Source organism: Hydra vulgaris, chromosome 09 (assembly GCF_038396675.1).
Source record: "Hydra vulgaris chromosome 09, alternate assembly HydraT2T_AEP".
Classification (NCBI taxonomy): domain Eukaryota; kingdom Metazoa; phylum Cnidaria; class Hydrozoa; order Anthoathecata; family Hydridae; genus Hydra; species Hydra vulgaris.
In genome coordinates, this window is record NC_088928.1 from 7,703,850 (window position 1) to 7,717,500 (window position 13,651).

Genomic DNA, 13,651 nt, shown 5'->3' on the forward strand with positions numbered 1-13,651 from the left:
ATTATTTTTAACAAAGTGCAATTTTTTTTAGTTATTGAGACGCTATAACTAGCCCGCAGGAAAGTCAGTTATAGTCATCCTACGCCTAAAATTTTTTTTTTAAATTTTTGAAATTTTAGTTTTTATTTTTAAACGCCATTTTCTTTTTTTAATACCTCGCTCTACACATACTACAAATTGCACCACATTTTTGAATAGTTTCAACACCTAGCTTTCAATACGACACAAGTCACAGATTTTGCTTGGGTACTTTCACGGTTTCCTCTACAATAAAAATTTCCATAAAATGTTCTTAAAAATTATTCTGAGGTCCATAACACTATTTATAACTCAATTATTTCAAAAAGTAGAGACAAAGCAAGATAATTCTAACATTACGAAACGTAGAATATAAAAATATAAAAAAATATATCCACAACTATTTTATAAACAATAATAGGAGTAGGAGCAGAAATTATCTGATTACGCTGATTAAAAAAAAAAATTTAAAAACAAAAAAACTATTTAATCAAACTTTATTTAATCACGAATCTTATAAAATTATACCAAAACGCTTCGTTTGTTTTGATTGTGACAAGCACAGCCTCGTTCTAAGAAATCTCAGAGATATTAATGATTAGCTCTATTGATTATTGATTATAACACTGATAACTTTCGTATTTTTTACTTAACTACATCACATGAAAAATGTAATTTAATGTAAAGTTTAATTGAAAATTAAAACAACATTTATAAGGTGTAGTAAGTGCTATATTTATCGCCTGCTACCATAATAATGCTATCAATAAAACGTGCCCCAACTTTTTTTCTAAAGAACCTTTTTTTTTTTAGAAAAATCAAGACTTATTTTAGAAACTGACGATTGTGCCCCTCCACTTCAAAACCCTTGTCGTCGGCCCTGCATTAAACGTTTCTCCTTCGTTTGTAAAAAATACGAAAGTTATTACGGTGTTATAATCAATAATCAATAGAGCTAATCATTAATATCTCTGAGATTTCTTAGAACGAGGCTGTGCTTGTCACAATCAAAACAAACTAAGCGTTTTGGTATAATTTTATAAGATTCGTGATTAAATAAAGTTTGAGTAAATAGTTCTTTTGTTTAAAAAAATTTTTTAATCAGCATATTATTGTTTATAGAATAGTTGTGGATATATTTTTTTATACTTTTATATTTTACGTTTCGTGATGTTAGAATTATCTTGCTTTATCTCTACTTTTTGAAAAAATTGAGTTATGGATAGTGTTATGGACCTCAGAATAATTTTTAAGAACATTTTATAGAAATTTTTATTGTAGAGGAAACTGTGAAAGTACCCAAACAAAATCTGTGACTTTGTGTTGTATTGAAAGCTAGGCGTTGAAACTATTCAAGAATGTGGTGCGATTTGTAGTATATGTAGAGCGAGGTATTAAAATAATAAGTCTAGTTATTGCGGGCTAGTTATAGCGTCGCAATACCTAAAAAAAATTGCACTTTTTTTAAAATGACTTTTTGATTAACTTATTTTACGGTTCGATTTTAACTACTTAAAGCTATTAACTACACTGGTACATTGTGCACTGAGAAGAAAAAAAGGTTTAAAATATCTTATCTATCCTGAACCAATAAAATCCCAGTTTTCCATTTTGAGCTAAAGTTTGAAGTATGCTTCTTAACCTGAAAAACACCACATAACTTAAATTTTTTTTTATATCAAAGGTGCTACAAACAGATTTTCAAACAAAACAAACGAAAGCGAAACTAATTTAGCAACAAAGACGTACAAGTTTATTTTCTTCAGTGGATTGTTTGGTTTCATTCAACGTAAACACATTTATTTAAGCGTTTTTACTTTTTGTAAGTAATACAATATTATTAAATATGTATTTTTGATTTGCAAAATTTTATTTTAGAAAATGGCATCACTTAAATGTCAATCACTTCCAAGATTTAGACTAGCTTCTTGTTTTAGAATTTATTGCAACATAAACATAAAGTTTTTAATAAACTTTGACCGTTATTCTAAATAATTAGCTTTTCAAAACGACATTCAATTTACCTTTAAAAAATGGTAATGTCACAATATCTAGCAACAGCAAATATTTATGTTGCTAAGCAATTTGGAACTTAAAAAATATTTAAACGTAAGTAGTAAAGTAGACTAAAACAGCAAAGTGTACAATACAAATGTACATAATATTGCGACATTTGTTATACAATTTAATGTTTACAATATACGAAAAATGTAAAAAATAAACTTATCAAATTTTATTTATCAAAGAATATTGCAATATTATTAATATTTACAGAGCTATTTACAAAACTATATTTTACGGTTTTAATTTACATTTATATATATACAATTATGTACAAGTAAATACTTTAAAAATTATTCTTTTTAAATATTTAACTCTGATAGTAAATAAAAAGTCTATTAAGACGTCGTTAACATTAATTAATGCAAGATATGTTGACATTTCTTTATGTATTCACTTTAGTGACATATTTCACAACGTTAAGTTATGTAAAGAAGTTCATTTTGCAGTTTATTAATTTATTATGATTTAAATCATTTATGGAATAAATATTGTCAAGGTTCTCTTCCAATCGTTCATTCAAAACATTCGGTAACTTTGTATTCGGAGCTCTAATTAACATGTTAATGATATCAGTGTAATTTAACTTGATAGCACTTTCGAGTGGTGTTCTACCATATATATCTTTCTTATTTGAATTGACACCAACATCAAATACAAGAAAACGTATAGCATCAATACTATGTTTTAGAACGGCCTATATATAAGCAAAAAATATATAATTAAAGAAACATGTTAAGAAAATTTGCTAAAAAAATACCTTCTTTGTAAGCAAGTAGACATGTCTTAGAGCGGTCTGACACGCTTCATATCGTACTGATACGAAGTATCGGTGTGATACGGAGCATATCGTACCACTTTAGTCTACTCTTTTATAAAAAAAGAAGTAGACAACTATGTCGGTACGATACGCTACGAAGTGTATCTTACTAACATTGTAGATGTATACTTCTGTGTAGAATATTTATAAAAAACAATAAAAACGCACCACATGTAATGGAGTTCTCCCGTCTAAGTCTACTTGATTCATGTCAACACATGCACAATTCCATAGACGCAATCTTTCAACATCATTCTCATTTGCAGCGATGCAAAGTTCTCTTGTCACTTCAATGTCATCATGATCAAATTTTGCTCCAACACTGAGTAGAACTTTGACAACTTTGTACTGCTTATTTCTAATAAAAGAATGTTTTATCAAATTACTTGAAATTGTATAATTTTACCAAAACATACATTTGAAATAATTTGATATGAATTCAAACCTTATAGCATCAAACAAAGGAGTTCTTCCTCTCCTATCACGAACATATACAGATGAGCCGTTTTTTAAAAGTTCTGTTACAACATTTATATGGCCTTCTGCACTTGCTAAATGTAAACTTGTTTTACCATCATAGTCAGAAGGTTCATTTAAATTAGCTCCCTGAGAAATCAGCTGCTTAATTGTCTCAAGGTCTCCTGCCTTTGCAGCACATGTTAGCATGATTGGAAGCAAAGCCCGTCGTACACAATTCATTTCCTTAATAAAAAATTGCAAGAAAAAAATTTAAAAATGCAAAATATTTTTTAAGATAAAAACTTTCAAAAAGGAATTTTTCCAAATGACTTACCCTTAGGGAGCTAACTCGAAGAGCTTCAGCAACAGACTTTACAAACTCTCCATCTCTCATTGAATACTGTCGCTGTTGTTGTGGAATAGTCATCTCTCCACGAAGATTCCTAGACAACAATGCTTTACGATCTTCGTATGTTAGATCTTTGTTTCCTAACACATAGGCCATTTTTGTAAGTGCAGCTTCAGGTGTCATATCATATCCAGGTATGACACCAATATCATACATAACTTTTCCAGCTGCATAAGCATCAGAAACCGAGCCTTTATAACATTGTGTTATATTCAAAATAAGTACATTACGTTCAGCAGCTTTTCGAAATTCATCAACAAGATCTGGTCTATTTGATGGAATGTTACCAGCACCAAATGATTCTATAACAATACCTTCCATTGGTGGAGATAAAAATGCTCTAACAATTTTGGCATTTATTCCAGGAAACAATCTTAATAATCCAACATTTTCACTCATTTCTTCTCTAACAGTAAATGACATAATTGTTGTTTTAGGAAATACAGCATCCCATGTGATTTCAATTTCTGTTCCAAGTTTTGCAAGTGGAGGCAGATTTGGAGATGCAAACGCATCTAAATCTGATGCACTAGCTTTTTGTGTTCTATTTCCGCGAAACAACTTATTGTTAAAAAAAAGAGTAACTTCAGGGATTATAAAATGACCGGCTATTTCTAGGGCTCCAACAAAATTACTACGTCCATCATTTCTTTGTTCAAATATTGGTATCTATAACAAACAAATGGAAAATGCTAAATTTTGCAAATGCTGGAATATATATACATATAATATGTATATATATTCCAGCATATATATATATATATATATATATATATATATATATATATATATATATATATATATATATATATTATATATATATATGTGTGTGTGTGTGTGTGTGTGTGTGTGTATACATATATAAATATATAAATATATATATATATATATATATATATATATATATATATATATATATATATATATATATATATATATATATATATGCATACAGTGCAAAAAGTGAGGCAAAATCCTATCCCACCACCTTTTTATAAATGCCTCTATTTAACAATGATTACGGGGGATGGTATTTTTAATTTACAGAATACCATCCCTTTTTTTTTTTTTTCCTTACTTCAAGCACTGTATGTATGTATGTATGTATGTATATATATATATATATATATATATATATATATATATATATATATATATATATATATATTTGTAATATATGGTTTATTGTAAATCTTAAATTTAAATATGTAAAATAAATGAAAAGCTAATTTAAATATATATAAAAAACAATTTAGTAATTCATGTAGAAAAATGTTTTTACAAAACTCACTTAATATATACAAACTAGGATACTAAAATCTTACTTGAGAACCAGTCAATATAACAGTTTTATCTAGATTCTCAAACATATATGATAATGCAGAAGCTGTATAGGACATAGTATCAGTTCCATGAAGAATTACAAAAGAATCAAAGTATTGATAATGTTTCTTAACATCATTAGCAATAAGTGTCCAATGGTGCATGGACATATTTGACGAATCCAAAATTGGGTCATGTTCTTTTAAGTAGTAAAAAACTCTTGTGCCCATTTTGGAAAGCCTAAACAAAATGTTTGCTAAAAAGTATTTTTTTTTTACTAATAATAGTAATACTATTTCAATTGTATATCATAATTTAAGAAAAAATATGAACTACCTATTTATCATTGATCATATTTTTTTTAAAGTAACAACAAACTTTATAAAACTTACGGCATAACTAACTGTGGATATTTGTTGTAGGGTAGATCTAATTCACTATTGTTATGAATTTCTTCAGCTCCATTCTTAACATATTCTTCATCATAAAGCATTGGCAGTTTTTTTAATGCATCAGCAAAATAGTTTGGTACCACAGTGTAGCCTAGTTATGAAAGATTTTGAATTTTGATTACCAAAATATTTTTATTTCACTCATCAACAAATAATTAATAACATCCAGGTAAAACATTATTTATTGAATTCATTAAACTAGAAATCTATATTAAAATAAAAAATCCTGCTCTATACCTTTTCCATTTTTATCTTGTTTCATCCCAATGGTTCCTCCAGTGTATATAACTAAAATACGAACAGTTTTACGTCCCATTAAGGGATTGTTAGAAATTTTCGCTTTTGTACTTGAATGCAACATTTGCTCTAAAAAAATGCACACAATAAATACTTAACTATTTGTTGTTGTTACGCCGCAATTAGCTGTCGCCGGGTAGTGGTATCCGAACTGGAATCGACTTATTATTTAAAAAAGTGCACAAACGTAAATGCTATAAAGCGCCAGTGAATTACGTTACACTATTCCCAGAAGAAGTATTAACCTTACTCTTTTTTTTTTAAATTGTCCTTTGAACATTACTTATATGTTATATCTAATTAATTATGAATGAATTACTTACTCTCTTGTTTTGTAGGATTTGAGTAAAATCCTTCAAAGTTTAAACAAGCATAATCAGACAACATTTTCACTTGCAATACAACTTCTTAACATTTATTTAAAAAACAAATTCCTCTTTTCCAGATAAAATCTTTAACCGAATTTGAAGAGCTAAACATAGCTTTTATAGATAACAGTGTGTGAAACATTTAGCTTTATTTCATCAGAAAGTCATGTTTTTTTACAATTTGAGTAAATTATGCTCATTTTAAAAATTGTTCTTTAATAACAAACACCTGATTGGTTAAAATTTTTTTTTGCATAAATTACTACTTTGGCTGATGCAATAGCTAGTTATTTTGTTCATTGATAAACTAGTTAAAAGCTCCAGTTATTTACCACCAGTTAAATTACAACGTAATAACTGCATTAATAGATTAAATTAAAGTGATAAATAACTTCCTTTTAACGCTTAAAATATATAACTTAAAAACAAAATAACAAATCTCTTAGGGAAAACCCTTGTTTTAAAGTTTTTGTTTGTTTTACGATTAAAACTTTGTTATTTACCGGAGCTAATGATACGGTTAGAATTTTGTAGTTAAAAAACGCATATCGCGTACATTTATTTTAAAGTAAATTCTTTAACAATTCTATTGCATTAGTTTTAGCTTGGGTAGCTTTATGTTTTTGTTTTCATTGTTAACAAAAATGGTTATATTGTTGTTATATATAACGAATTGTTAATTACCTGGATGGAATTTATAAAAAAAACAAATTGCACTTGAACACGTTGGTTAAATTGCAATTTAATTAACGTGTTTGTTTAACAATGTAGGTTGACAATGTCGTAATAAAGGTGTGTGCGTGTGTGCTACTGCCAGCGTAATTAAAAGTTGCGTGTATTTATTGCGTAATGTTAAATGGATTTTAGAAACACGGTAACAAGGAAAAACTCATAAGAAAAATATTGTTATATAGGATGATGAAATATTTTAAAGTTCACCAATAATACGTTTCTTAAGCTAATATATTTCTTGAATGCAACTTGTACTTTAATCTTTAAAAGATGAAGAAGAAGTTTGTTTCTCCTTGTTTCGACTTGTTTCTCCGCGAAGCGACCTTGTTCGCCAAGGTTCGTGTTTCGGAGTTATAGTGTTGAGAGAGGGTAATAACCACAAGTAGCGTCCTCATCTGTAGTGGCCTTCTCGGCCTCGGGGAGTTGAATTATAAAAAAAAAGAAAAAAGAAGAAAAAAAGAAGAAGAAAAAAAAAAAAAAAGATTGTAGATTAAGGACGCTCGTATACTATTTTAAAAATTTATTGCAAAACAATGTTTGAAATTTAAAAACTTTTTTGATGGCTAAGGGACATTTATAATTTAAATCACAATGTGAATTATTTAAATTAAATTAAACTTCGCACAATTACACAATATATTACACAAACAATTTTTATTGAAAAAACTAAATAAAAGATAAAAAATTTTATTTTGACAACGATTATTTTTACAATTTTTTTCACCCATGACGTAATAGTTAGAGCGTTGACTTTAAAATCAAATGATTTGTGACTAAGACGCTCGCACGCACACACTCTCACACACACACACACACACACACACACACACACACCCACGCACACACACAGAAACAAGTTTAAAATTGTGAAATTTTCATGAATGTTAGGGGCCTAGACGCTCTTAAATAACCTTCAGAATCAATATTTTTAGCCGGACATTTTGTTACAACGCCTTTTTTGTAATTGAAATAATATATTAATACTATGCTGTTTTTTTTGTTTTTTTACTTAGTTAAAATAAAATACTATGTTTTTTTTATTTTATTTAACTAATATAAAAATACTAATTTTTTTTAAATTTAAATAGTATATAAATACCAATTTATAAATATACTTAAAGTATACCCAGAGGGCACACGACGGTGGAATAACCGTGAAATAACCTTGTTCAAAGTCGATCAACGGGAAAGAACATTAATTCTACGTTATTACAACGTAGGGTGCCCGCTGGGTAAAATCGTTTAAAAAAAGTATTTAACTCTAGCAAACTAGAAACTCCAGCAAAGACAACGAATTTTAAAAAAATAGGGAATGAATCATTTTTTTGTGAGATAAAGAAAATAAAAGATTCTCAAGAATCTTTTATGTTCTTTATCTCACAGAAAAAATTTGGTAGAGATTTTCGGAGAAAGCATGTTTTCATTTGTTATATTATATTTGACTACCAAGATAAAATCAATCGATATATCAATTGATTTTATTTTGGTGGTCAAATTTCGTCAATAAAATTAAAAAAATCAATAAAAATAAATTTAGTTTAAAACTTTTACTTAGTTTTAGTATAAAATTAAGTATATTTTTTTACGTTCAATTTTTAGTCGTTTTCTTGTTACATCAAAAAGTAAAGGTTTGCAATCCACAACAAAAAAAAAAAAAAAAGGAAAAAAGGTCATCAAAGTCACAATAAACGAGTTTTAGTCATATACGAGTAGTTTTACTCATGTATAACTAAAAATACGTTAAAGCAACTTTTTTTTTTTTTTTATCTGTGTATATTCTATTGCACCGAATTTAAAACTTGACGACGCAATTTTTTTTTTTTTTTAAACATCTTCGCTTCCAACAAGGCTGCAAGCAGCCACTAATTAAAGTTGGAAGTTACTGAAAGGAAACGATTGAGAGACGACTTAAAGGATTGCAAATTATATGAATCAATAAAGCAAGGTGAAGGAAGCGAATTATAAAGAATTGATGTTCGAGGAAAAAAACTAGACGAATATAAGTTTTTGGAGCACTTAGGAACAGTCACAGAAAAAGAATGAGACTTAATTGAATGACGAGTAACACGAGAATAAATTTTAGTAGATGGCACAAGAGACACTAGCTCTTTAGAGCAGTGCCCATTATAGTATTTGTAGAAAAGAGAAAGAGAAGCAACATTACGACGATGTGATAATGGTTGTAGGTTGGCTGCAATAGCAGGTCCAACTATGTTTACAATGTGTTTTTGCACCTTGTCTAAAAGAGAAAGGACATCATTAGAAGATCCGCCCCAGTAATGGCAACAGTATTCCATACAAGGCCGGATTTGAGATTTATAGATATAGAGAATAGAATCCGAAGTAAGAAAGTGACGAGCTCGATAAAGAGATGCAACCTTTGCAGATGCTAATTTTGCAACTGATTTGATATATGTTTTCCAAGAAAGATTGGAAGTAAGAGTTAACCTTAGAAGATGAAAAGTGGATGACTCATCGAGTACATCACTGTTCATAAATATAGAAAGATCTAAACTATTGCGATAACGATTGGCTGAAAAAAATTGAGTTTTATCTGTATTGAAGTTCACCAGCCACTAAGAGTCCCATGCTGTAGAAGTAGTGAGATCCTTTTCAAGCTCAAATGCCCCCTCCAAGCAATCAGAGGGTGTTGGTTTCTTATCTCGACAAGAGTAAATAGTAGTATCATCAGCAAACAATGCCACCTTAGATGTGAGAATATCTGGAAGATCGTTAATGTAAATTAAAAAGAATATAGGGCCAAGGATAGAACCTTGAGGAACCCCTGAAGTTACAGAGTAAGAAGAAGAGTGCTGTCCATCGAGGACAACTTTTATACTACGATTGGAAAAGAAGAATTCAATAATCTTAAAGGTGTTGCCAGATACACCATAAGAAGAAAGCTTATGGAGAAGACCAGCATGCCAAACTTTATCAAAAGCTTTTGAAATGTCATGAGCGATGGCCTTAACCTCTCCACCTTTATCTAATGCACAATAAAACCTATCAGTTATTACTGTTAGCAAATCAGCTGTAGAACGAGAAGATCGAAATCCATATTGATGGTCAGAAAGTAAGTTATTAGATTCAAGATAAGAGATTAAGTGTTTGTTAATTAAAGGTTCAAAAACCTTTTGAATCTTTAATTAACAAACACTTAATTTCTCATCTTGAATCTAATGGGACGGTAGTTAGACGAATCAGATCGCTCTCCAGAACTTTTGAAGATAGGGATAACAGATGTCGTTTTCCAGCAGGCTGGAAAACAAGACTCATATAAGTACTTGTTGAACAGTTTTGAGAGTATAGACGATAGCTCTGGAGAACACTTCTGCAAGACAATAACAGGTATGTTGTCCGGGCCACAAGCTGTAGAAGAGTCTAGGCAGGAAATCACTTTAGATACAGAAGCTGGAGTGATACGATGTCAAGCAATGGATCAACCTGTTTGTTGGCAATATCAGGAAGAACGCAACTAGTGGAATCAAGAGATGATATTGATGAAAAGTTTTTAGCAAATAATTCAGCTTTGTCTTTAGGTGAGGTGACAAAGTTTAAACCATACAAGAGAGGTGGAATTAAAGATTTGCCCTTATTATTAATACGATTAAAGATTCTCCAGAAGTCACGAGAGCCTAATTTTTGAGAGGAGATACGAGGTTTCATGGCCTTCGAATAGCGGGCTTTGGCGTTAGACAAAACCTTTTTACAATGGTTTTTAGCAGTAATAAACAGACGTCTGTTTCTGGAGAATTGTTTTGCTAATAAATATGGAAGTAACGGTTTCGATTGGCAATCGCAGCAGCACAGTGTGAGGAAAACCATGGAGGAGAGTGAGGCTTGACCTGGAATTGTCGAGAGGGAACAAAAGATTCATTGCCAGCCTGAATCTACGAAGTTATGTAAGAAGCACATTTGTCGACAGGAAGACAAAAGATTTCTACCCAAGGGCCATCACGGAGAAAATCAAGGAGAGAATCTCAGTCAGCTTTACTGTAGTTGTAAGAGGTACGATAATAGGGGGATTCAGGTGATGAAGAAGAATGAGATATTAGTGTTAGAGAGATCAAACTGTGATCCGAAGCACCTAAGGGTGAATGTGGAGAAAGTGAGCACTGACTAGGATCAGAAACAAGACATAAGTCGAGTCGAGAAGGTAAATGATTCGGATTGTTTGGAAAGCGAGTTGGAAAGTTGGCTATTTGAGTTAGAGATTGAGAAAGGCAAAAGTTGTGGGCTTTAATTCCTGCAGAATCAGTGACACTAGAGCCAAGCCATTCAGAGTGGTGAGCATTAAAGTCACCGACAACAACTATGACTCATTAGTGCGTTGTCATGTTATATTCTGCGCCAAATTAATAGCTTGATATTGCCTTGATACCTCTTGATACTGACTCGTTACTTCTAGATTTTATAAGAGTATTTGATCTAATAATTTTAAAATAGTTAAAGAGTTCGAAAGTTTTATTTTTTAAAAGGTGGTTTTTTTTTTTTTTTATTAGTTAATTAAAAAAATCAAACTACTTGTGTAAAGGAGAGTGTGGCACTATGAGGGTGTTTCTTAGGTGTAACTACAAAGTAAAATGGCGAAATAAAATCATTTAATAAAACTTTTGTTAACCTTAAAGGTCATTATAACCATTTTGAGAGTAAAATACATTTTCTGTTTTTTATTCTTCAAGTTATGTTTAATTTTAAGTAACATAATAAAGTTGGTCAAACATTAGTCCAACGCATATTTTACTGTTTAGTCATTAAAGAATTATAGTAGGCCTTATATTGGTATCGTGTTGACATATGGTTGTTTATTCATTGAACCAACAGTGTCATTGTGCATGTTTCATTATGGCAGTATTACATTGGGTTACTGTTAGTAACAAGTTGTAGATGTCAAGTTGACCTAACATTTTTGTCGATACTGTATTGAGGTAGAACAAAACTATATAAGAATGAAAATCAGAAGTAATGGAATTAGAAAGATAGTATAAAGAAAAGTGGACAGACATTTTCACTAGTTTTTAGAATGTTCTTTGTTATTTACTGAACCATTTAGTTTATTTTATCTTTGTTGGGCTGATAAAAATAAGCTGTAGTTAGTCTAGATCCAAATCCAATGCAGCTGCGTCAACTAACACAGAAATACAATGCAACAAATAAGTAACGCAATATGGTTGACACAACAATATAGGCTTTATCTACAGAAGATTTATTTCACATTAATTACTTCTTACCTTTAAATACAGGGCCGACGACCACTCCCGTGTCGTCGGCCCTGAAATAAAGCTCAAAATCTAAATAAAAGAAATATTATAATATTTATAATTTTTAATTTAAGCATTTTTATTTTTGCTAGATGTATTGATTAAAATTTGTCGCCACATATATCAAAAAAACTTATCAGTACATTTATTTTGTTAATGTTAATTTCGAAACATCATATTTAGCACATCATATCAAGTTGCTCGTTTTCTTTTAAACCATTGATAAAAAGTAACTTTAGTGCAACGATAAAAAAAAATTGTAATTATTAGTCGTGCGTACGGACATAGTGGTAAAACAATATGAGCAAACAATGCGGGCGTAAAAATGCGCGCAATTTTACAAAATAGTGAGTTGGCACAACATTGGTCGCCAACGTTGTTTTTATATCATTTTGGTTACAAATGCGACATCCCCAACATCAAAAAATCAACATTGGTACAACGTTGTATTTTAAGTTAGCAAAATGTATTATTTTACACCCACCCCCCAGTGTTTTAGTTGGGGTGGAAGGGCGATAGCTCCCCCAACCCCCCCCCCAACTAAAACACTGGGGGGGGGGAGGTTGGACACTGCATTTAGCCTCCCCATTTCCTAAACAGTTTTAAAAAAACTTTTATGATTGTAACAGCGGAATAATCATTTTCCAGTCTGCAATGACTCAATCAAATTAAACATCACCATGGAAAAGTATATCTATAAAACTGTTTAAGGTACTAGCACACATTCATTTAAAAAATAGTTAATATGTGATATTAACTATTTTTTAAATGAATGTGTGCTGGCAAAAGATGACTAATCACGTTAAAAAGATGAGTAACCACGTTGCGTGTGATAAATAATTGAATAAATAGATCATCTTTATTTATTTTGCTGTATACAAGAACTTTTTCCTTTTTAAATGTTTTCAGCCCCCCCCCCCCCAACTTTCGCGACTTTCCTACGCCACTGTATATATATATACACACCCACACAGACCTATATATATAGATATATCTATATATATATTTATATATACATATATATATATATATATATATATATATATATATATATATATATATATATATATATATATATATATATATATATACTCTGAAGATTTAACTGAGTAAGTATGTAGTAGTTGTTCACAATTAATTCTTTTGTTTTAATCTTTTTGAACACATCCATTATTGAAGTAAATACCCCAGAAAACATTTTTCAAATGTAAGTTTTATCTAAAAAATGTTTTTACGTCTTTGCTGGGATGAAACAACTCTATTTAAACTTTTATCAGTCAATTTTATTTATTATTATTATTAGTTTTATTGTAATTTTTAATGACAATAAAACTAATAATAAATAATAATAATAAAACTAGTTTTTAATAGATTGAAAACTATTTAGACGTTTTTAATATTATTCTTACATTTGTTTTAAATGTTTATTATTTCTAATTGTTTTCAGTGTT

General features: G+C 29.8%; 1 protein-coding gene and 1 long non-coding RNA gene across 7 annotated transcripts in view; one reads left to right on the forward strand and one right to left on the reverse strand.

The window, feature by feature from the left end:
• Positions 1-1,271: 1,271 nt before the first annotated feature.
• On the forward strand, positions 1,272-2,590 carry LOC136084530 (uncharacterized). Its single transcript, XR_010640607.1, has 3 exons — positions 1,272-1,409; positions 1,703-1,807; positions 1,897-2,590. It is a non-coding gene; the product is annotated as an uncharacterized LOC136084530 (long non-coding RNA).
• The window catches only part of LOC100215832 (L-asparaginase), a 38,330-nt gene continuing 26,915 nt past the window's right edge, over positions 2,237-13,651 (reverse strand). For 5 of the 6 annotated variants that reach the window (XM_065804636.1, XM_065804637.1, XM_065804635.1 and 2 more), the window contains 7 exons: positions 5,780-5,908; positions 5,483-5,633; positions 5,093-5,330; positions 3,693-4,436; positions 3,345-3,601; positions 3,068-3,257; positions 2,237-2,776 (listed from right to left, as the gene is read on the reverse strand). In XM_065804636.1, coding sequence (XP_065660708.1) covers positions 2,504-2,776; positions 3,068-3,257; positions 3,345-3,601; positions 3,693-4,436; positions 5,093-5,330; positions 5,483-5,633; positions 5,780-5,903 — 1,977 coding nt within the window. In that variant the 5' untranslated portion in view covers positions 5,904-5,908 and the 3' untranslated portion in view covers positions 2,237-2,503. Of the gene's footprint in view, positions 2,777-3,067; positions 3,258-3,344; positions 3,602-3,692; positions 4,437-5,092; positions 5,331-5,482; positions 5,634-5,779; positions 5,909-6,162; positions 6,635-13,651 lie in introns of those variants that run through there. The other variant, XM_065804632.1, reaches the window with a different exon arrangement.